Consider the following 20,874-nt stretch of genomic DNA (forward strand, 5'->3'; position numbering starts at 1 on the left):
ACTGATGGTCCTGTTTGCTGTTACATGTCATTCCTGATCATCAGATGTAAAAGAAGACCTTTTCAGAAATATTTAAAAGTTCCTCATAGCACCTTTAACTTTAAGCTAATTTTGTGAAATGGGGCCCTCCGTTGGGAGAAAAGTGGAGCAATCTCTTCTGAGCCCTAATGTTAACATTTTCTTTATTTTTCAATCAGACTATTGAATGAAATAATTAACTAAGAGACCCATGCTTTTTGAAGAAGTGTGTGTTCTTCCATTGGTCTGTGTGTTTAATATTGCTAAATGTATTATGTTGTGCTGCTTTGTGATGCTCTGCCTTTGATCAACCGTCAATACTGACTTTTTAAAAGTATCATACGAAGACTTAAAGACCATGACAAAGATTACACAAACAATTATCAAATCATTATTTATTGTTTCCCTGTTTCAAAGACAGTTAAAAGAGCAGATACATACAAAATAAAATGTTTCCATTTTCCTCCGCGCACACCATTGTGATCCTTCATCATGGCAAAATCCAACAACTTGCCTCTTGCATAAAACTGTTCTGTAACATACATTATCTCCTCTTGCTCTCTCTCAATAAAAGTATATGTAACTGATGTTCTGGTTAAATACTTGAAAAATAAAACAAAAAAAGCATATAGACCAAAAATACTCAAACCATTTGATTTGATTAAAATATATTTTGTGAAAAAAATAGATTACATTTAATTAATTCAGCAAATGCTTTTTTGATTTATTTTATTTTCTACTGGTTCGTTCATTACTTCTAACTCTCAGTGCCATCAAAGTACTTTTTCCTTTTAACATCCGTGTTTAAAATATTTTCAAATTTAGATTTCCCAAGTTTGTATTTATTGTCTCAAGGATATATAGTATATGGTTTAAACCATGCAGCGCCACCTCAGTGATTAAATGTCCTTCCTCAGTCTGAGTAAAAACAGTGGTGCCAGAAAGAAAAAAAACTACCTGCCACAATCATTTGGTTTCAACACAATATCAAAATAAAGCTAAAAATATACGTCTTAAAACAGCTCATTTTAAATACATTCATAGTTACCCTATAATATTCGCTTTTCTGAATCTTAGGGAGGGAGCGGTGTGGTTATTTGTTAATGTGCACACTATCACATACATGCATGCACGTTGATATAAAAGGATACTGCTTGATTATATGGATTACAGTTCACTTTTCCACTCACTATTTTGAATAGAATGAATGTAGGAGTAACAGTCCAAACTGCAGTGGTTTTCTCTAATTAAAAAATAATATACATAGCAAATCTGCTATCATCTTTACATTATTAATCCAATAACTATCTATGTCCTCCTCACTTATGAACGGGAGAAGGTGAGTCATATATCTGGCCTGAGTAAAACCTCAGTCTCAGCTCAGTGTCTATCATCTAATAGTGGCTGAACTAAAAGGCATTGCATTATGAGCCCCTAATAATGAATCAGCACTTCACCAACATACAGTACAGAAGACCTTATGGAGAACAGTCTGCATTTAGTTTTCCCTGTCAATGAACTGCAGGTTGATGGGGGCGGCAGGGCAGAGCAGGCCGTGGGTCTTGGCAGTGACATCATCAGTCAGAGGTGACACGCTAATGTGGAACCTTTGTATGAGCTGTGCACAGATCAAAAACAAGACATGTCAGTCAGATAATGAGACTCATTTTGCTAATAAAACAATTGCCTGCAAGAACAGTTATAAGTGAGTTTATCTAGAGGTCAAATAAATTTAGTAGCACACCTGGAAACTGTTACACTTACTCTGGCCACTGAGGTTGGCAGATTCCAAAAAAACATTTAGGGATTGTATGGAAAATGGAAGGTACGTTAAGTCGAATTTTATGATGATATCAAGAAACATTCCTGAAATGTTCTGGTGTATACAAATGGGAATGGTTGTTTAATGTAGAATAATGCTTGCCAACTTTGTCTCAAAAGCCTTAAAAAGAGGCAGGAGGGATCATTTGATTACTCATTAACTCTGATTTCTTCAGCATTACATTGTCATTTTTTTATTATTGATTTGGGCTGCAGACAAAATCTTAAATGTAATAATTTTTCTTCTTAAAATTGTTCAAATGTACAAGCAGTATTTTTGGCATTCACCATGAATTAATTTATGTTGTTTTATAAGCTCATGCTGGCATGGTTGTTTTCATAGCAAAATACTAAAATAATTCATTCATTCATAAAGTATGTGTGGATATATTTATATAACATTATAACATGTTTGAAGACAACTGCTGAATGTGTGTGTATAGTTTAGAGTGATTTAACTCCTACCCTTGTGAGAGCTAAATGCATCTCCAACTCTGCTATTCTCTTGCCAATACAGCTCCTGATGCCGTAGCCAAAGGGAATGGAGCCAAAGTTGTCGACACGATCTGTGGAATCTTTCCTTATCCAGCGATCCGGTCTGAAGTCTGCAGCATCAAAGAAGTTATCTTCGTCCAGGGATGTGGAGTAGTGACACAGGGCCAACTGAGTCTAACAAAGTAAGAAAAAAATGTCAGTTGTGCAATGAAAACAGCTGGGCTATTGTACATGTGTCTGTACACCGGAGAGGAAGAGTAATGTATGAGTAATGCAGGATCATGTTACATATGGTTCCACTGTAATGTTTTTGGCTTAATGTTATGGTCTCACTTTTCTTATGCACATGCACACTCTACAGGACACACATCTATTATGTCCCTATCAGTCTTACCCCTTTTGGGATGAAGTATCCACCCACCACCAAGTCATCCTGGGTAATCCGTCCGTTGCCTGGGAGAACTGGAAAAAGCCTGCTCCCAGGGAGGGGTGCACAAAGACTGTTATTCAACAGCTCCACATGTTAATCTTCTTGCAAAGTTTAATTTTAAGATTACCGGACAAGTAAAAAGCTAAACACAGAGACAGACAGTGGACAACTCAAAGATGGTCATGTGAACATATTGAAAAAGGCAAGCCCTGTTTCCTTAACGTCTATTAAACTATAGCTAAGTTGCAAGTGAGAGAGAGAAAAAAACACTTGACATGGACAGACAAAAGCAGAGCAAGTTATATAAAATCCATGCAGTCAGCACCTGAGAGTCTCTTTGACCAGCCCTCTGATGAGAGGCAGATTAGGGACATCGTCGGCTGTGGGGACTGCTCCAGGTCCCAGAGTCCTTGTCACTTCGTTAAAGATTTGCTGCTGGATATGAGGGTGCCGTGCTAACAGGTAGCTGGCCCACGAAAGGGTGAAGGAGGTCTAGGAGAATAGAAAGGGCTAGTTTAAAAAAAACAGTTTCTTTGAAACTGTTGTTAAATCAGAATCATCCATTAAATCTCTGCTGAGCATGTTTTTTTCCATGGTGTTTTGCAGCAGGTTTGACCGCAAGGCAAGCTGATATAAGAGTTTCTATGATGTTACGCAACCGTTGTGAAACATTGAGGGGCTTTGAGGGAGAGGGAGAGGGAGAGGGAGAGAGGGTCGACTCCACGTGCTGCTGAACATACACTGAAGTCCACTTCGCCAGCTGCACTCTCTTTATCCCTCATCTTACATCAATCACCCTCCTGCTCCATGTTCATGCAACTGTACCTTGATTAGATCCCCTAAAATAAAATGACAGTGTACAGATTAAATCAAATGTAATGCAAAGTATTTTTAACATTTCCGATACCTTATTGCCCCGTCTTGCCCTTTCTCTGTCTCCACAATGGGCTCCCTGTGCGAACACTTCCCACACATATTGTGCTATCCCTTTCTCATCAGACACACCCTGATCATTTTCATTTAATTTCCTCTTTGCTTTATTGCAGCCAACCTACGTATTCATATCAGCTATCTCACTGATCTCCATTTCCCCGGCTCTTTGCTTCTTCTTCCTTTTTTCGCACGTCACTGACATTTTCATTTAAATGATGTGGGCCGGTGTGCAAATCTGGAGATACGTGTCGTCTTTTTCTGCACCGACTGCATTGTTGACTCTGCCAAGCATGACTCAAGCCCACATTTGATTTTTTCCCCCGCCCTGACCATGGACATATAAAGAAAGGCCCTGACACCCTGACTATCTTTCTATCCGGCCTCCTCACATAGATGCCAGTATGTGGTGGAAGAAGGGCAGCCTTGTTATTTGCTAACATCACACTGAACCCCCCCCCCCCCCTCCCCCAGAGGTCAATCTAAGGCCAGTATCTCTCAATGGACTGATAAATGGGCAAGAGATCCTTTTTCAAAATGTATACACCTTGCCATCTTTCCCAATGTTCTCTCTCCCACCTCCCTCTCCCCAAGTCTGTCCCTTCTCCACCCCCCATTTCCCCATCTAACCACCTTGTACCTAGTCAACCGCAGCTGGGACAGATGCTGGCAACACCTCAGACAAAGCCAGAGAAGAATCATATGACAATAGCTCACCCCAACACAGCTCCCCTCTGTCCCCCACATATTCTCTTCATTAACTAACATCCATCCTACGACCACCCCCTTATGACGTGAGTTCCCCAATCGTTGCCATTTCATGAGAGCGTCCCCCCAATTCTTCCCCTCATCTCACCTCTGCCCAGCCGGTGCTATAATTCTGGCTTCGGCTAACGTGTCTTGACAGCTCTTGTGTGTGCTGGGTAAAGGCAAATGCACCACAGGGTCAGGTAATGGCTCAGCCCAAGTCCACCCCCTACCAGGACATGGCCGTTGCAACAAGTTCAACAAAAACACACACAAACCCTTTTATTCAGAGCCCCCTCCCCACTCCGGACAAAACACTCTGCACTTTTAGTTCTAATTAATCTGACAGTACCCCAAACAAATTAGGCAGTTACCGTGCACATAGTTTGCACACAGATGAAAATGCACATGCTCATGCACCAGGCAAGTATGAAACGGTTGCAACAGTACAGTATCAGGCAGCTGTTTTTTTTTAAATACATATTTTAAAAAAAATAAAAAATTCTTGAACATCATTATCGTTTGGCTTGATTTGTGTCACTTGGGTGCATTCGATGACTCATAGGACCTGGGCGCCAACTGTGTAAAAGTATAATCCTGAGTCCAGATATGACCGAGGATCTTTCCCGTATGTCATGCCCCTGCCATTTAAGTTTTCTCTGATCTGCCCATTAGAAAGCTTTAAAATAAAATCCGCCAAAAGTGATACTCCAATGACTTTAAACCGACAGGCTTAATTATTTGCAAGTGGGAACTCGCTACACATGAACCCACAACACAGCTGTCTGGCAGAGGGATAAAAGACAAAGCCCCCCCGCCACCTTTTTCTAACACACAAGACACGAAACTAAATCTGAGTGAGAACAAGTTTGTCAGTGGGATACTGTGTAACCCCTGATTCACTGCTATGACCCGACGCTGGCACAGTTACACAGGCAATGATGTGGCGCCAGAAACCAAACCCTTGAAACTCAACACACACACACACACTCCTAACTCCTCCTTCTCCTGCTAAAGCCACACTCGCTGCATCTCCACACCCCTCCAACCCCTATCTGCACATGTCGTTTAACACTTCTGTATACACACACACACACACACACACACACACACACACACACACACACACACACACACACACACACACACACACACCGTGTCGACCCCAGCCAGTAGCATCTCGGTTACGTTGGCGTAGATCTCCTCCAGGCTCATCTCCTTGGAAACGAGCATGTGTGTGAGCACTCCCCCTTTCACCTCCTCTCCCCGCTGCAGCTGGGCTCTGATGTCTGAAAGCCTCTTATCAATGTGAATACGGCCTGGGACCAGACACACAAGGTAGATGAATGGAGTTGGGGTGAGAGAGAGTAGGCAAGAGAAGGAACGGAAAGAGAAGAGAACAGGTTATGTAACCGAGGGACCTCTTACTCCCACAACCATATCCATTTACATGCAAATCAACGTTTTTTTCAATGCATCCAAAATCCAAAAGAAAGTGTGCAAAACAAGTAATTTGGCTTTAGTATTTGGTATTTTTAAAACACCACATAGCAAGTATTACCCAACATGCTTTACACATCAAAAACTTTTTAGAAACTAACTCTTTTCAAGAGATTTGGCCTCAACTAATTGGATTGGAGAAAGCCATTCTGGAAAAACATGGTGGTATAAAAAGTGGTCCATAACGTCATACAGCTCCCTGCCCGAACAAACTTTTGGATTCTGCAAAGATTTTAATGTATATTAAGTATATGTCAAAATGCCTTTAAAAGCACAAAATGCTATCTTAAATGATCATTAAACTACTTTCACACATGAAGGTCAGTTTACTTGCCATGGCTAGTGCTCATCAGTCTATGAACTGTTAAGTTGTACAAGTCTGAAAGAATAACTCTCATGATGGTTTTACGGTTAACCCGTGACTTGGGCTTGGAAACTTAAGTACATTATAAAGCCTTCATTGCATCCAGCTTTTTTAGAAATTGACAATAAACTATGTACACTCTAGTTACTGCAGGTAGACAAAACATGCACACGAACACTTACTAAATTGGAAGAGGCCATCCCATGAGTGACAGAACTCCTCCCAAGGTTTGGGAATGACAGGTCTGAGCCACTTGGGGATCGCCCCGGCATACATAGTTGTCTTGAACGAGCTGAACATGAGGTGCAGTGCACTAATGTAATCTTGGGTTTCCCGGGGAATCTCGTTTTCCAAACACCCTAGTCGACACTCGTACAAAATGGCTGCTACACCTGTAAAGACATGAGGCATGGAAGAGGGAGAAGGATTCCTTGCCCATCTCTTGTTTCTTGATGCAGTTGTCAATTGCACAAATCACATACAGTATGCACATCTTACATACAGTATGTTTTGTAAGATCTTTACCAACCTTCCATGGCATATTTGAAGAAGAGATCGTTGACATTGAGGACCGTTGCTCCGTCAGACTCCTGGTTGCGCAGAAGGCAAACTTTGTGGATCAGGTCATCTACCACTTGGTTGACGTCGTCAGAGAAGACGGCTACATCACGGGGACGCATGATGAGCTGCCTGAGCACACTCCGCATCTTCAGCCAATCTTCTCCCTCACTGGGAAACAGGACACAAGTTAAATTTTTTGGAAATTGCCATGTATTGCTTTATGGTTCAAGGTTCAAGCTTTAAGGTTTTTATTAATGTCCCAAGAGGGCAAATTGGTTCACAGCGAGGAGTGGATAAAAACACACAACAGTACAATACAACAGCGGACACTTTACTTCAATACAAGACATTCACAGACAAATTGAGGAAATATTAATATAATATTCTTCTTCTCACCCCTTTTCGAACATGTATATTGTTGGACAATTTTTTTCATTCTTGTTTTTCATTGTTTGTAAATATGACTTTATCATGTCTGTCCACTTGTATTCATCATTCTCATTAAGGGTTTTTCTTTTCCTTTTTTTCCCCCAAGCTGTTGAGAAAAGTATTGATGCCACATGGGGCACAACTTTAAAAATACAAGAGCAGACTGCTGCTGGGCCAATCTACACGTATGGAAACTAAATGATCCTGTCGACCCTAAAGTCATTTATTTCAGGAGGTGCTTTTTCCAAATTAAAAAAGATCAAAGGGTTGAAGGGGACTCACGCTGAGATGAGGCCTGTGGCACGGCCCCTCATGTCTCTGTACTCCTTCCAGGACTCCATGTTGGCTCTCTGTGGGGCCACACCCTCTGCCCTCAGCACCTCAGCCACCAGGTCACGGTCCGCCACCGAAACCACCAGCTGGGGCCCAAAATGGGATTTGAAGATTTTGCCATACTGCTGCCTGTGCTCCATCTATAAAGCAGAAGGGACACCAATCAATTATAGTAGAAACATATAAAGGTGGAGTTAGAAATTCTGGAAAATGCTTGTTGTAATAATCACTTGGTTTTTTTTGGGGGGGGGGTGCATTATCCATCCTTTTATTGATAGTACAGAGATGAAATGGGGTAGAGAGGGGAGTGACATGCACAGAAAGACCTGGGCCAAATTCAAACCTAGGTCCACTGCGACGAGGACTGAGCCCTTGTTGTACTCATCACTTTGTCATTATCAGTGAATATCTCCTCACAATCCACTACCTTTACAAACTGTGTGTGCTCTTCAAAAAAATCCAGTGTTTATACACAGCCTAGGCTCTGTAAACCGGTATGTTGCTAGCTATGGTGGCCCCCTTTGTTTACATAACAATTTACATGATTTAGAAAAGTAAATGTATTATAAATGATATCAATCCAGATTAGATAATAATAATGCAATGATATTTCAGCAGAATAGTGTGGTGTGCCAGCCATGCCAGTGGTGTCACTCGATCTCCAATCTGTTACAATTGCATTGGTGTCAGTAGTAGTAATTGCAATATCTATATCTACAGTATATTTGAATGCCAAATACAAAAAGTGTTATTCATACTGCTGCAATTTTAATTTAATTTTCTACATCACATGCAACACTTTTAATATTTTTACTTATGAATTACTTGAAAGAATACTGTTGATTAGCCATGGCCACTTTTCATTCATTACTTTCCAAATACTGATTAAAGAATAATTCATTTGGACTTATAAGAAGAAGAGTTAATAAGCAACAATTTCCTCTCCTTCACAGATCAAATTAACAAACCTTCTCTAATTAATTAAATCAAATAAATCACTAATTTCGACCTTTTCACCTCAGTACCTGCTTTGTGAAAACATTGTCATTATCAGTTTGCTTCAACACAAGGTAGACTATGTGGTTATCTGTAATTACTTGTCCTGATCTAAAGTATACAGCGCAGCGTAAGTATCACACAACAGGAACATATTTTGACAGACATATTGTCACGTTGATTCACACTGTCCATCTTTCCGCGTTTTGGCGTGAAATAATTTTGCCTACAGATAGAGTTCAAAGCGTTTCTGAAAATTGCCTGCAACACTGTCAACTCATACTCTGCCTGGAAGGGGAAAGTTAACCAGTGGCCAAACCGCTGCTGCGCTTTTACGCAACGGTCTGTGCCATTTTACGCATAGGTGGCAATATTGGCTGACGCTGAGAAGTTATAGGCTCTATGCCATTGGTGGGAAGCACAAAGAGATCATTTCATATGTCAGACAATAAATGACATAGCACCAAAAAAAGACAATCTTGAGACAAGATTACCTGAATTTCATGAATTCTGCTGAACCCGTCTCTCCAGAAGAATTCAATCAAATTGGATAAAGTGCTAGGTCCAGGCATCTCACTAAGGGTCTTGATTCTGGTTTTCTCTCCGACTTTCGCCGGTTTGATCAGTCCTTCAGGCATGGCTTCTTCGCCTCCTGCGGAGATCCCCAAAGCTTCGCTGGCTGCGGACTTGTGCAAAGCGCGTAGAATAAAAGGCAGCTGCTTACTCAGCCGGTCGCCTTGAAGATTCTTCAAGCATGCTGTCGTAAAATTATTCATGATTGCCATCATTTGGATAATTTTCGATGTTACTGTGACCAAAATAACGATACAGGATTGAGGGCTTTTTGCGAGGTCTAAAAGCGCATAGTTCACTTTTGCAAATGCATGTTACTGGCACGTGCAAGAGTAGTCCTTCCTGTGCGGTAATATAATGTTAGACGGTAATGAATTGTGGACAGCTTTTAAAAAGTTGCTTGTACAACCGCAGAAGTGGAAGAGGATTGGATGTTCGCTTCTAAAGAAGGGAGGTCTCTCTATTCGGATGTGGGCGTTTTCTTCCCAAAAAGCTGCTGTACCCATTCTTTTGTTGGATAAGGAGTGCATTTACAACGTGCACAGTTACATCACAGACACCAATCAATCAGTCTATGTGCACGCGCACACTGTAGGCTAATCTCTGCAAATGTATAACTGTGATTAACGTCACATGCAGAGCATTTACATTGCATTTTATTTAGCTGACGCTTTTATCCAAAGCGACTTCAATTAAATGCATTCAACCATGAAGGTACAAACTCAGGACAACAAGAATCACGTAAGTAGGCTATAGCTTCAAATAAACCAAACTACAAAGTCCCACATGTAAGTGCTACATGTAGGTCTAACAAGTGCCATTTGTTTTTCTTTCTCTCCTATAGTCAAGGTGCAGTCTGAAGAGATGTGATTTACATGATCACATTATTAGTCATCAAACAAAGGAAAATCCCTCCCAGTCTGGGAAAGTTTAGCACTAACATTTTGAGAAATGCTGATAGACAGTATCCAATCTCTGGAGATGGATTACAAAAGGAAAAAGAAGAATTTTAAAGTATATGTCTGTAGCTTTAAGAGACATGAGATTAAAGGAATACTTCACCCATACGGAACCAGCGTTCTATCATTATAAAATAACTATTATAATATAATGAATGAGGTTTTTCTTCCATTAGTCTTCCCTTGGCCCAGCTGTCCTGTTTATCCTAACCCTTACTGTGATGTCACAAGAAGGAAACTGTAGGGTTAGACAGTGAGACCATAAAACACTATTTCTGCCTTTTCTCAGGCTAAGATGATCCGATTTATTTATTTTTTGCACATTTATACTAAATAGGATCTCTTGAGTTCAATACACCTTCATATTCCAACCGGTGAAGTGGGCCTTTAACTGGAGAGAAAAAAAATACTTTTAAACCAATTAAACCTACCCAAGAGATAAATGTAATGCCACTGCTAGAAGGATGAGCAGCAAATCATTTGCACATTATTTATGCCTGTGTCTCAAAATATTCATGCTTATATGAACTCTGAGAAATTCAGAGAATGTGTGCGTTAAAACTCTGGCTATCTTCTTGGAGAGAACACTCATAGATCATGTGTCAGTTCTTCTTTGTAAATTTTTTTTCCCATTATCTATTGGGATAAATTAACTTCAGTCTGATGGTCCAGTGTCTGTCTTAGTTTACGTATCTCAACAGACACGGGAATTCCAAGCTGAATAGCCTCAAATTTCCAGAGGACACAAAACAGGGATTAAACCGACAAGCCCACTGACAGGGCCAATCAGAGGGGATTTTGCCCTGTGTTCTAGTGAAGGGTGGATGGGCAGAGGTGGGTATTTTCCCATACTCACCACTTTGGAAGCTTGCACAAGGCACCAGGCTTTTCATGTTCTTCTTGGAACATCTTCAAGTTTTCAAGAAGCATAGGGAAGTAGACCCCCAATTTACCCCTCGCCCCTCTCTAGCCCTCTAGAGAAAATTGTGAAGGAGGTATTCAGGAATGGATATCAAGCTGAGTTGGATCCACTCCAGTTTGCTTACAGGTCATGCAGGAATGTCTTTTTTTAATAAGGTGACATAGGAGCCCATGTAGATGCTGTGTGCAAGACATTTCTACTTGGTGCTCCATTGTTTTTACGTTGATTTTACTTTTTTTGCTGCTTTATCGAATCTGTGTTCACTTTCTCACTTGACTGCTTGTAAAATATTTAAATTCTCACTTGTCTGTACTACTGCAATTGGTCTCTTGAATTGGCCTCTTGTTTTTTTATTTTGTGTATTTCGGTTGTCCATTGTAGAAATTGCCTCTTTGGGATATTAAAGATATCCTTATCCTTATCCCCGGCTAAGTCCAAATAAGCTCCTTACAGTCTTCCAAGTGAAAGGGATACTGCGACTTAGCTTTTCTCTCTCAACCAAATCAAAATAAATTGGGTGTACTGAGAAAAGACAATGTGATGTGGTTGCCAATAGTGGCAATTGTTACTATTAATTGCTGGCAGTAACTGAAACAGTTTGTTTTTGTGTACAACTCAAGAGTGTTGTCACCTGTACAAATAGTCAAGTGACTCGCAATTGTGGGCTGTGTTAGTGATGGAAATGAGACAGAGTACAGGGAACTGGTGGAGCATTTTTTCGGCCTAGTCTGGGAGTAACCAACTCCTCTTAAATAAGAGAATGATGATTGGAATTGGGGAGGACCAGGAGGACTGGGCTGAGCAATGTTTCCATCCTGGGAGAAGGGGGTTAGAGAAGTGGAAGAGGACTACAGACTCTACTTTGTGAGGAAGCTTACATCCTTTACTGTGTGCGACACGTTATTGCATATAATCCACCAGTCTGTTGTGGGAAGTGCAATTTTCTGGGCAGTCATCTGTTGGGGCAGCGGAATATAACTGAAAAAAGTGATAATGAAGGTCAGCTCTGAATTATTAAGTTAAAAACGTATTTTATTATTTAATCTAGTTTAGTAGTTTATGTTTATACATAATTGGTAATTTTGTGCATGTACTTTTTAACTTACTTTTTTCTTTTGTTATAATGTAGGTTATATCACTGTATTTTATCACATTTAATTCCTTTTTTAATATTAATAATTTTTCCTAAGATACTAACATCTGTTTCAGCCTTGTGTTTTTGCTTGTATAAGCAAGTTTTCCATTATGGCCAAAATCATGCAAACAATAACAACATGATAAGCTTTCATTCCTTCAAGCTTTTATTTACAAAATTGTCAGCAACATTCTAAAGTAGGAAATTCCACAAAAAAACTATGGTGAAAACTTATGTAAAACGTGCTATCAGGAATACATTATAGTCCACGATGTATGTGGTTTAAAGTGTCAAATGACCTCATTAACAAAATGTTTTTATTGACCATTGTCCAAAATATACATCCTTGGTTTTCTTCCTCAGAGCCAGTTGTCAGCGAAGCAACCACAAACAGCAGATAAGTCACATTATTCAACTTCCTGCGAAATGACTGAAAGCTGATCTTTTGGACTAACGTCACCTATCTGTTATAACCCAGCACCATCCACTCTCATTCTACATACAGACATTTGTGGCTGAGTTCCAAAGCAAACAGAAAGTCAAGGCCCCTCAAGCGTCATGGAATTCAGACTAGCCACTTCATTGTGACTCACTCAACACAGAAAAATAGAAAGAATTTGCATGATGTAATGCAATATTTGTTTGTTTTTTCAAATGGGAGCCAACACTGGTTATAAGAGTGTGGAATGCAAATGCCTTGCATATAGGTGCTTGAGGGAGCTGAAACTGTCAAATTTATCACAGAGAAGAAAAGCCTTGCAGGCCATCATCCACTGTCATCATGAGCTACCAGAAAGAAGCAATGCACAGTTTATTATCATTAGCTTCAGATAATATTCTGTTTGAGGTTATGTCCAGTCATTGCTCTGTTCTTCAGGTTAGCTGGACTACATGAACCTGCTGCTGGCAGCCTGGTGCTTAGCATCAGTTAAAATGAGTGCATACCAACTTCGTCTTACTGCCCTGTTGCAACCGTAAGAAATTCTTTAGATGTCAGGATCTGAGTCAGTGGATCTACTTTCTGAATCGCTTGAACAGTGGATGAACGCCCTTGCCGAAGGAGGCTTTGCTGCTTCGATATTCCATGTAGACTGCGTCATCGGCACCCGACATGGAGCTCATAGTGCCTGGTCGCCTTGAGAACTGGTGAAGAGAAGAATAATGATTTGTGAGAATAATGTAATACACAATGGCACAATTGCAAGCATGCAAAGGGATTTATGTAAAAGCGCTTTGTGAGTCCTCACCTGTGGTCGTCCGCCCAGCTCCCCTGCCACCACTTCCTCCTCAGCGTCCAGGTCTGAAGCAGCTAGGACCTTCTGAAGCAGCTGCTGTTGGTCATCTCTGGAGGAAAACATCAAGTCTTCTTCGTCCATACCTGCCAACTTTGTGATCACCTACAAAAGGAGAGGAAGGCGACAACTAAGGCATGGGATTTGTAAATGTAAGAATGAGTTGTCATATACAGTGTGTGTGTGTGTGTGTGTGTGTGTGTGTATATATATATATATATATATATATATATATATATATATATATATATATATATATATATATATATATATACACATATTTTATTTATTTATTTAACTTTTATTTATCCTCGAGAGACCATTTACAATTGCGTCGAGTTCAAACAAATTCAAAGGAAAAACAACAATACATAAACAATATTCAATGCAAATACATCAAATACACAACAACAGGTGAAGAGAAAACAATTGAAACATTTACACAGTGGTGAAGAGTGGCAGCAATTAAAATGAAATGGGTGAAAGTACAATATAGCCTAATTAAAACAGTTACAGATAGAGTTTGGCAGATTTAAGATAGTTTGTTTAAATTGGTTAAAGGATATGAAGTTATTTAGTTTAATTTGTTGCTGTAAGTTGTTCCAGGAGTCAGGGGCACTGAAGCTAAAAGCTGTCTTTCCCAGCTCAGACCGGGCTTGTGGGACATAAAGCATAAGCATGTCAGTGGAGCGGGTCTGATAAAGGCCATCTGAAATTTGCAGCATTTCTGTTAAATAACGAGGAAGCTTCCCGGACAAGGCTTTGTAAATAAAAATGTGCCAATGTGCGTCACGTCTCTCTTTAAGGGAGGACCACCCAACCTTTTCATATAAAAGGCAATGGTGTGTGTCATAAGCATCTCCTGTAATGAACCTTAAAGCAGAGTGAAAAACAGAGTCCAGGAGTTTAAGACATGAATGTGATGCATGCCGGTAAACCACATCACCGTAATCAAGGACAGACATGAAAACTGCCTCAATAATCCTTTTCCTACTAAATAAAGGGAAGGTGGTTTTGTTCCTATAAAAATAGCCAATTTTTTGTCGTAGTCGACAAACAAGATTTTTTATATGAAAATTAAAAGTGAGTTTATCATCTAACCAGATGCCGAGATATTTGTACTTTGTGACTCTTCCAATTAAAAATCCATTCTTTGTAAAAATATTAAAATCATTCAAATTTATAGTTATTGCTCTGGAGAAATATACATTATATCAAATACATATTTATTTCATTTCATGTCAAAAAGCAAGTTTACAGTTATGCAACAATTGTATTTTAAATGTTTCATAAATTTCTCCAGGCATTTTGTTATTTGATATAAAATTGATTCCTCCAAAAAAATAATTGTACAGATTACACATTGACAACACAACACTCTTGAGTTCTCTCTAGTGAGTAGAAGATGCTTTTCCTGGAACCAGATTGTTTTCTGGTTCATTCTTTGTTGTTTCCCAATCTTGTGTATGAACAGAGTGAAATTAGTCGAGCCATTCATTGAGGAGACAAATGTGACATTGTGTGGAGACCCACCTTAAAGCTGTATCCCTGGTCCACCAGGAACCTCTGCCTCTTGGTGGAGTAAGCCATCTCCTGGGTGTCCTGGGACACCAGCGAATAGAAGTACGCATTGTACTCCTCTGCAACCATTCCTAACAAGGCAGGCAGGTGAGGTGAGAAAAACTGTTATTGTTTTGCTTTAATGGATGAAGGTAGGCAAAACAGTTAGATTAAGTCAGAATGTGTCACACACACTTAAGCAAAGTATTTCCCAGCAGACGGACTGACCTTTCTTGGCTCGTAAGACTCGGCCAAGCCTCTGGGCCTCCTGTCTGCGTGATCCACCGTGGGAGGAGATCTGGATCAGAACATTGGCTTCAGGCAAGTCAAACGAGGTGTCTCCAACCTGTTTGATAAAAGGATCGTAGCAGAAAGCACAGACCATGAATTAGTACCACTGTGTCACCGTGACTGTATGCATTTACTGTTAACAAAGATCCATCTGAAGATTTGAAAAGATCCAAGTCCTCATAAGTCCTTCGCAGTATAATGTCAATCATTGTAATTAAGAGCACACATTGTTATACTCAGGAGGATATTTACGTATGTGTATTACATTCACAACTGTATGTGCACAGTTAATATCAATTGTTTTCAGAAAGGGGTAAATGTGGGAAACAATGCTTGATGGCCGGCAGGATAAAATCTTTTTTTAATTCAATTTTTAGCATCAATATAAGCACACTAATATCTAGGAAGAATCCTTCACAGTTAAGCAGTATTTCAAAGAGGAGGCAAATTTAAGATCTTTGATCTGATAGTTGTCTAGAAACCCCTCCCACTGGCCACAAGGGGGCACATGGTGGCTGAATAGAGTACAGTCTTTATAATATATATTATGGTAATGGCTTTACTTCAATACCTTGGAGATGAAAATGGTGTTGATCTTGGGGTTGAGTTTGAAGTTCTGCAGAATCTGCATACGTTCTCCCTGAGAGGTTGGACCATAGATGTAAGGCCTTGAGAAGGAAATGAGAGAACAGAATTAAAACACGTTAAGAAATCCAATCCTAACACGCAATTTACTGAAACATTTGAATTGCTACACTCTCCTTATAAATAACTCACTTGTTGAGGCGAATGGCGTATTCCTTCAAGGCGAAGACGTTGTCGGCAAATACGATGATCTTGTCATTGCGCCGCTCGTGGAAGTGGATGAGAAACTGGCAGGCACGGAACTTATTGGGGTTCATGGTATACAGCAGGATGCGCTTCTTTGTCTTGATGGCTACGTACTCTCTGTAAAACTCCGGAGACATCGGGCACCACACCTGCAGCGCAGAAAAGGGTACATTGTTAAAAACCATTAGCAATGTTGAGCATGCTCCGTGCAAGGCAGGGATGACTTTGTCCCAACATCAAACCACTTGCATATCTCTTGCATAAGGTCAGTAGTCTTGCAGCTACATCAAAGAGCCTTGGCCAAAATGAACCGATTCATAGGATATTTAGGGTTCGTACAGTATAACCACAATGTTATGCTTTCTGAGATATATTTGTACACCACCGAGATGTGGCTACATTCTTCGGCCCAACACTAGTACATGTGAGACAATGGGCTAAATGAGGCCCTAAAAGGACCAAAAGAAAGCTCAACGTCTATGAAGTCACAGGGTTTAAACAGAGAAGAGCACACAATCAAAGCATTCTTTAATCATGGCCCTTTATCTTATTTTCTGATACAGTTCTGCAGGACTCACTTCTGCACATTGGACTTTGGCAATGTAGCCGTTGTTCTGCAGCTCCATCCAGTTGGCCTCAAACAGCTTGGGCCCAATCAGGAAGTTTAGGTCAACGATTTTGTCATCTTCCCTGACCAGTGTGGCAGTGAGCCCCAGTTTGCAGTGGGCCTGGACAATGGTCAGAACACGACGGAACATCCTGGCTACAAGGGAAACAGAGTATCATTAAGTCAGTGCAGATTCAAAGGGTGAGTGAGCAGTTCTGATGAATGCTTGTTCTTTCAAAAAAAAACAATCCCGCTACCTGTACGGGAATGTTGATAGCTACAGTGGCCCCCCTTTCTTTACGTACCCTTTTACAGAGCCTATGCTGTGTATTGACACTGGAATATTTTTTCTTCCAGTCCAGAAACACAGTACGGACAGGTATCGAATCGTGAGGAGATATTATCTGATTTTGACAAAAAGTGATTTAGTCAACAAGCAAGAACTCTCCAGAATCGCTGACTCCACCTTTAGAATCACCAAAACATGTTGTTTACTACTTCTCATGTAAACATTGAAAGGTAAATGAAGAAGTTAAGTTACGTTTCATTATTTGTCAATTTACACAAGGTACATCAGAGCGTCAGAGCGCAGGGTCAGCCATTATGGCGCCCCTGGAGCAGTTCGGGGTTAAGTGTCTCGCTCAATGACACAACGAGATGGTGGGCACCGTAACCGTTTAGTGATGTAGTGCAGAAATGCTCACCGGGGATAGTGTGCACCTCATCAAGGATAATGAGTCCCCACTCCTGGCTCCGCATCCACTCCATGACCCTCTCGGCCTCCCAGGAGCGCTTGGTGGTGTGGCCCAGCATGGAGTAGGTGCTGATCGCGATGGAGCAGCCGATGGGCTTGTCTTTGGCGTCGGAGGTGAAGCGGCAGATCTGAGAGTCGTCGATGGTGGACCACATCTTGAACTGAGACTTCCACTGCTCCACTGACACAGAGGAGTTTCCCAAAACCAGGACACGTTTACGCACCGTGCACGCTGCCGTCACGCCCACCAGAGATTTGCCCGCTCCTGGAAAAGCATGCAAGCAGGGAGATAAAATAACGTGACGTACAAGATTTATGCTAAAAAATTATTTTTTTTATTTTTTATAAATGTTTCCAAAGCAGTTGTCTTACCGCATGGCAGCACGATGACCCCAGAGCGAGCGCGTCCATTCCCAAACATCTTGCGCAGGCTCTTTTCCTGGTAGGGCCGTAACACAGCGGTGGGCTTCAGGTCTATGTTGATGTCAGGGTTGACTGTATCATTGCGAAAGTCGTACTCGGCTAGCAGGGGGTACTCCAAATTAATGCAACGCTTCTGCAGCTCTTCAATCATCTCCTACACAACAGTTTGGAGCAGAGCACGAAAAATTATTTTATTTTAAGAATGGAGCTTTATTTGTGATTAAGCCACGGAACACAAAGTGTGGATTTGTAATGACGTATACTGTCTTTTTACACTCTTTTACTTTAAGGGGCCAAACCAGTTGCTTTGATGTTTCAGACAACAATTGCAAATGATGCCTACTCATATTATGGCTGACAATTCTGCAGAGCATAACTGTACGATTTTAGATTTCCCATCATTTTAGTGACCAATCGGACATTTAAAAAAAAACTTTGGTTGTGTACCTGGCGAATCTCACAGGACACAGTCTGAGTCTCTTCTTCCTCTTCTTCTTCTTTATCCATCTGCTCGTAGTAGCTGTAGATGTCCTCTGGAACCTGCTGGGTTGAAGTCTGTTCATCGCCGGGCTGCTGTGACGTGGAAGCAGCTCCTTTTTCCTGAATAGACTTGGGAATCTGTCAAGAGACACACAGAGAGGGATATTTTTTAGTGGTTGACTCTTAAATTCCTGTCAGCAATATTTTAAATAATCCAATTATAGGACCGACTACTGGACAGGTTGAAAATCCTAGTTGTGCTGCCTGCCATCCAGCAGCAGCTGCATGGATCTGTCCCCAACCTGTGAAGCCCAGCACATGATCCAATACACTATCGTCCAATGCTATGTCACACTTGGGTGGAAGTGGAAGAGACATTTGTAAACCATCAGGGGTCACGCCATCAAATGCTTTTCATTAAAAAGGAGTTTGACAAGATCTTAGGAGTTAGGGAGTATTTTAACACAATAATTACCTTAATTACCTTTTATGGTTGGAAGTCTTTTGCACCCATGACTAAATTCTAACATTAGGTAGTAAACATAAACATGTTGCGTATTTAAAAAAAAAGTTTATATTAGATTAGAATAGTTTTTGTTTTTAAATGGAAAGAATGAAAACAAAGATGTTGGATTGCATACCGCTGGCTTGCTGTGGATGACTTCAGTAATCAGCTCAGCGTCCACTCCGTCTGCGGTGCGGAGACGACATTCCCGGATCACGCTGTCCTGCAGAAGGCGCTGGATCACATCGGGGAAGGCACTCTCCACAAAATACCTGAGGGGAGAGGGGCAGCACAGTTTAAGATGAGCGCTGAGAGGAGGACTGATGATGAAAAGACAGAGGCAATGGTTGTTGAAATGACTTACCTGTTGTGCTTGAGCACCAATTTGACTTTGCCGTAGCTCATTGTGCAGAGCTGGAAATACAGTAGAGGGAATCAACGCACTGATCAAAAAAAATAACCTAATTTTCCACACACAAGATTCAAAAACAAAGCATTTAGAAATATTGCCGTAGCCCTCCCTCCCCCTCAAAACACCAGATGCTCTCTCGTTCAGACCTTGATGAACTGCACAATGCCGTCGGGTACAGACGTCTTGCTGAGTTTCTGCAGGTACTCCACAATGTCAGAGGTCTGCAGCCCCACACTGACAGCGGCATACAGGGAATAGGCAGTCAGCTTGTACTCGTGGACATGGTTAGGCCGACACACCGGCTCCGCAATGGCCACCAAGAAATCCTGGGCGTACTTATACACCGGTGAGAAGGCTTCCAGAAAGATGTGTCCATCTGGAGCCTGGAGGAGGAGAGAAGAATGAAACAAAGAAAAAAGAAGATGAGTAAACTACGCATAGAGCCGTATAGGAGAAAACACGAAGAGGACCACATGGAAATCAACCATCCAACAAATGTGTCTTACCACCCAGAGGGGGCGTGAAGAGTTATCGCTCTTCAGCAGCATCTGAATACGGTAGTCTTTGGCTCCGTACTCGTCAAGCTTTATACTGGACTCGTCCACCGTTTTCCCCGCAGCAGCAGGTATGGCCTCCTGAGACTCGCTGCCCGCCACCTCTTCTTCATCTTCCTCCTCCTCATAGAAACGCTTTTTGGACTTCTTGTCTGTTGCCCCACAGTGTGAGTTAGAAAACAATATCAGTAATAATACGGGTGGACAAATACATCAATCTGAATTATCATGTTTATTATATTTGATTTGAGTAGTACACTGTGTACTAAAAAAAAAAGAAGCACGTTTCAGTCCATAAACCACTATACGTAGTTTAGGGCCAAGTCAAGCCTCATAAGAGACTCTGCTTGCTTTTAAAATATATATAGTGTTGCCATTTTAGGCTGTGTTTTTACTCCTCACTTATATAGCCCCTTGTGTGCCACTCATGTGTTATGTCTTAATTTGAACACGGTGATTTCAAAAAAGAGGCAAAAAGCTTGGCTAGATACTGTACATATTATAAGCTTAAGCTTATATGTTAAGTGTTAAGGTAGGAAGGGACAAAAAGGCCACTACAAATGATCTTTTAGTACATATGCTAATCTTTAGCAGTAAAGACAAACATTCAAACTGCCAAACTACAGCCATCTATCCCACAGCAGAGAGATGTGAGTTTCAGTAAAAAATAACATTCCTTCCATAAGATTCAACGTAACATCTTTCAGCTAGTCACAGTTAGCTATTAGCTTGCTGGGTTTAATGGTAGCCTTATAAACTCACCCCGATCTCCTTTATCCTTTTTACCCATTTTTACAAATGTTTATCGGGTGACATTGCTCAAAATATATAAACCATAAACTGCTTGATGCCTTCCACGAGAGACTGCGTAGTGAGTGTGATGCACTATGGCACACAGCACCGGTGTCGAGTTTGCTTCAAAAACATAGAAACACAACTTCCGGGCTCAGCC

The 20,874-nt window shown here is 41.0% G+C and overlaps 2 protein-coding genes across 2 annotated transcripts; both read right to left on the reverse strand.

Annotated features, from left to right (window-relative positions):
• Positions 1–429: 429 nt before the first annotated feature.
• On the reverse strand, positions 430–9,567 carry cyp27c1 (cytochrome P450, family 27, subfamily C, polypeptide 1). Its single transcript, XM_080025561.1, has 9 exons — positions 9,119–9,567; positions 7,578–7,768; positions 6,835–7,034; positions 6,488–6,697; positions 5,597–5,760; positions 3,090–3,256; positions 2,729–2,807; positions 2,305–2,508; positions 430–1,636 (listed from the first exon to the last, which is right to left on the reverse strand). The coding sequence occupies exons 1-9, from the start codon at positions 9,410–9,412 to the stop codon at positions 1,517–1,519; spliced, it is 1,629 nt and encodes a 542-aa protein (XP_079881687.1). The 5' UTR covers positions 9,413–9,567; the 3' UTR covers positions 430–1,516.
• Positions 9,568–12,401: 2,834 nt separating this feature from the next.
• Positions 12,402–20,826, reverse strand: ercc3 (excision repair cross-complementation group 3). Its single transcript, XM_080025539.1, has 15 exons — positions 20,685–20,826; positions 19,875–20,074; positions 19,515–19,751; positions 19,321–19,370; positions 19,093–19,228; positions 18,419–18,589; positions 17,921–18,125; positions 17,499–17,813; positions 16,766–16,950; positions 16,134–16,336; positions 15,928–16,024; positions 15,294–15,411; positions 15,039–15,157; positions 13,461–13,610; positions 12,402–13,356 (listed from the first exon to the last, which is right to left on the reverse strand). The coding sequence occupies exons 1-15, from the start codon at positions 20,710–20,712 to the stop codon at positions 13,228–13,230; spliced, it is 2,343 nt and encodes a 780-aa protein (XP_079881665.1). The 5' UTR covers positions 20,713–20,826; the 3' UTR covers positions 12,402–13,227.
• Positions 20,827–20,874: the final 48 nt, after the last annotated feature.

Source organism: Ammodytes marinus (assembly GCF_949987685.1).
Source record: "Ammodytes marinus genome assembly, chromosome: 1".
NCBI lineage: Eukaryota > Metazoa > Chordata > Actinopteri > Uranoscopiformes > Ammodytidae > Ammodytes > Ammodytes marinus.

Coding starts and splice junctions, on each gene's coding strand:
- ercc3 (XM_080025539.1), bottom strand. CDS start 20,712: ATGGGTAAAAAGGATAAAGGAGATCGGG. Junction 18,126..18,418: donor TGTCCTGTGAGATTCGCCAG/GTACACAACCAA, acceptor ACTGTTGTGTAG/GAGATGATTGAAGAGCTGCA. Junction 16,025..16,133: donor TACGCCATTCGCCTCAACAA/GTGAGTTATTTA, acceptor TTCCTTCTCAAG/GCCTTACATCTATGGTCCAA.
- cyp27c1 (XM_080025561.1), bottom strand. CDS start 9,412: ATGATGGCAATCATGAATAATTTTACGACAGCATGCTTGAAGAATCTT. Junction 5,761..6,487: donor GGATGGCCTCTTCCAATTTA/GTAAGTGTTCGT, acceptor GTCTGGTCCCAG/GCCGTATTCACATTGATAAG. Junction 2,808..3,089: donor CTGGTCAAAGAGACTCTCAG/GTGCTGACTGCA, acceptor CCCTGGGAGCAG/GCTTTTTCCAGTTCTCCCAG.